Here is a 3,452-nt window from a genome sequence, read left to right on the forward strand (position 1 = left end):
AATAAGAAAACTATTATATTTGACAGGTTGGGCACCTTGAGCAACTTACAAATCAAGAAAAGCCTTTTTTTTTAAGCTCTACAGAGAAGAAATCTCAACATTAAGGGAGAAAGGAGGAAGTACAAACCTCTTTCCAACATTTGATACTTTCAGATTTGATGCTTTTAAAAGAACACCTAAGGACAGACCCTACAAGATATAACTAACGATAGGGACTGAAAAATAAGTTATCCAACAATCCTCTCTATAAATACTTAAAATAAGTAGGGTCACTAAAACTACTGCTTCATTTAAACCTGTTAACTATGTATTTGGCTTACTATTAACTTTATATTTCACAAAAGAAGAAGTAATCCTTTAAATGAAAGCTGAATCAAAGTGTTTACCACGTGGCAATTTCTCGATTGTCATCCTCTGGTGGTGCTTTCAGAATATCAGTGGCAACAGTATGACAGGGATAGTCAGCAAAACAGAAGATCTCTGGATTTATAAGGGAATGTTGAATGAAGGAGAGCTGCAATGAAAGAAAATGCTTACCACCATAAATGACTGTGAATGCTATAAAATCTGAAATGTTTTCATTAGGCTATTGTCAATCTTAAGGTTATTAGCATGGCAATTTCCCTTTTAAAATCTTAATTATGGCCAGGCATGGTGGCTCATGCCTGTAATCCCAGCACTTTGGGAGGCCGAGGCAGGCGGATCACGAGGTCAGGAGATCGAGACCATCCTGGCTAACATGGTAAAACCCTGTCTCTACTAAAAATACAAAAAAAAAAAAAAAAAATTAGGCGTGGTGGCGGGCGCCTGTAGTCCCAGCTACTCGAGAGGCTGACGCAGGAGAACGGCGTGAACCCGGGAGGCGGAGCTTGCAGTGAGCTTGTAGTGAGATTGTACCACTGCACTCCAGCCTGGGCGACAGAGCGAGACTGTCTCAAAAAAAAATAAAAAATTCTTAATTACTTGCCCTTTGAAAACCACACATAATTCAGACACATGAAAAGTGCACAATGAAACCCTGTGTGGATTCTCAATCATAACTGTTAAAAGACTTTTTTGAGCCAATTAGGGAAACTTAATGTTGCCTTGGAAACGAACACATCATTAAAATATTGGGAAAACACCTTGACAGTTACACCTTAAAGGAGTCTGACTAGTACTAAAACTATGATAATATTCCCTCAATACTTATGACAGTCCTTGCTTTTCTGTGCTATGTATAACAAATTCTACTTTACAAGAATATTTCAATCAATGGGTAGATGGCACTACATATAGAATAAGTCATGTTTTATCCCCCCTTCTATAGCTAAATACCACTCACTCACTCACCTGGCCTTCAGCATGTTTCCAAGGTCTATATATGAGGTCTACTGGGAACACTTCCATACCCAAACCCCTCTGAATGCCATAAACCACATTATGAAGTCCTTTACTGTCACGAATTTGAAATCCAGGATGGTCCAGTTCATAAGTTACTTCCTTGAAATTCAAACTCGGATTCTAAAAAAGACCAAAGCAGTTTAAAATGTAATGAATGTGTGTATATTTTGATACATTGTCCAAAAGGCCATATTAAATCTGAAATTCAATTTAGATGTTCTACTTACAAAATTTTAAATGTGAATTTTAAGAAACCCATTCTTTTTTTTCTTTTTTGAAACAGAGTCTCACTCTGTCACTCAGGTCGGACTGCAGTGGCATGATCTCAGCTCACTGCAACTTCTGCCTCCTGGGTTCGATAGATTCTCATGCCTCAGCCTCCAAAGTAGCTGGGATTACAGAAGTACACCAACATGCCCAGGTAATTTTTTTTAATTTTAGTAGAGACAAGTTTTCGCCATGCTGGCCAGGATGGTATCAAACTCTTGGCCTCATGTGATCCACCTGCCTCGGCCTCCAAAGTGCTGGGATTACAGGAGTGAGCCACGACACCTGGCTTATTACACACACTACCTCTTAATATCTAAAAGTTCCATTCTAGGGTCACGTGCAGTGGCTTATGCCTATAATCACAGCACTTTGGAAGGAGGGCGGATTGCCTGAGGTCAGGAGTTTGAGACCAGCCTGGCCAACATAATGAAACCCTGTCTCTACTAAAAATACAAAAAAAAAAAAAGTAGCCAAGCATGGTGGCACATGCCTGTAGACCCAGCTACTTGGGAGGCTGAGGCAAGAGAAATGCTTGAACCCAGGAGGCAGAGGATGCAGTGAGCCATGATAATGCCACTGCACTTCAGCCTGGCCAACAGAGTGAGACTTCATCTAAAAAAGAAAACAAAAACAAAAGTTCCATTCTAGGCCAGGCACAATGGCTCACGCTTGTAATCCCAACCCTTTGCTCCCAAAGGTGGGAGGATCACTAACTAGAGCCCAGGAGTTAAAGTCCAATATGGGCAACATAGCAAAAGCAAAAATAAATACAGTTCAATTCCTTTATGTCTTATTTAAGCCCTTCAATATTTCAACAGAGGTACTTTGTTTATTTTTCATTCAGTTTACAACCAAAGTAGAAGCGGCAAGATAAATGATTTTCGTTATTCTCATTCACCATAGACAAAAGTAATTTAGCAGTAGCACCCCAAGTTACAAGGTAACAACCCTAATGAAAAAATTTAAATTTGATTATGTACTGTCTCCAGTACACAATTAACTTGGACACTTTATTACTTTTTGAGTTAACAAAGGTGGAAAATTCTTAAAAATTTGCTTTCTTTGGACTGTATCATTCAAATACCACAAATCAAAAACCATCATCACATATACTCACCAGTTCTTTAAGAACATCAATCAAGACTTCTACATTCCACGTGTGTGCCTGTGCTCCATCACTTTTATCTTTCCCATCACTCCAGATCCCACTGCCTGGAGCAGAAATACTCTGTAGAAGTAAAACTTGAATTAAACAAACCCAACTACTCCATATGTTCACTTCTGGTCGACACAGCAATCAATCATATTGTAATTTAATAAAAAAAAATAAAGAGGACAGGACATTAACTCACTTGGTAAAATAGCTGAATTCAACACACCTGTAATGGAATGCCATCTGTTAATCCTGAATGAGTTCGAGCCATCATTCCCAAAACCCTTGCAACCTGGGCAGCTGTGACCTCCCGAACACCAAACTGCATGATTATATTGCGACATTCTTCAATACTGAAACAGAAATGTAACTTCAGAAAAATGCTACCAGCCTCAACATCAAGATTGAGAAATTCTGGCATTAAATGAACCTTGTTTGAAATCCTTAGTTTTACTAAATAAAATAGGCAGAGCAGTAAGCGTCATTTCTTGTTATATTTATACAGCTAGGAATGTAAAAACCATCTACTTCGGTAAGAAAATGGCAAAAGTCAGCCAGGTGCGGTGGCTCAAGCCTGTAATCCCAGCACTTTGGGAGGCCGAGACGGGCGGATCACGAGGTCAGGAGATCGAGACCATCCTGGCTA

At 39.3% G+C, this 3,452-nt stretch overlaps 1 protein-coding gene across 1 annotated transcript in view; it reads right to left on the bottom strand.

Moving 5' to 3' along the window:
* The window catches only part of CNOT1 (CCR4-NOT transcription complex, subunit 1), a 124,702-nt gene that overhangs the window by 68,366 nt on the left and 52,884 nt on the right, over positions 1–3,452 (bottom strand). Inside the window, exons 9-12 of the mRNA XM_011994009.1 lie at positions 3,033–3,159; positions 2,771–2,881; positions 1,333–1,503; positions 387–514 (exon numbers count right to left, since the gene is read on the bottom strand). Coding sequence (XP_011849399.1) covers positions 387–514; positions 1,333–1,503; positions 2,771–2,881; positions 3,033–3,159 — 537 coding nt within the window. The remainder of the gene's footprint in view (positions 1–386; positions 515–1,332; positions 1,504–2,770; positions 2,882–3,032; positions 3,160–3,452) is intronic.

Source organism: Mandrillus leucophaeus, unplaced genomic scaffold, assembly GCF_000951045.1.
Source record: "Mandrillus leucophaeus isolate KB7577 unplaced genomic scaffold, Mleu.le_1.0 Scaffold44, whole genome shotgun sequence".
Classification (NCBI taxonomy): domain Eukaryota; kingdom Metazoa; phylum Chordata; class Mammalia; order Primates; family Cercopithecidae; genus Mandrillus; species Mandrillus leucophaeus.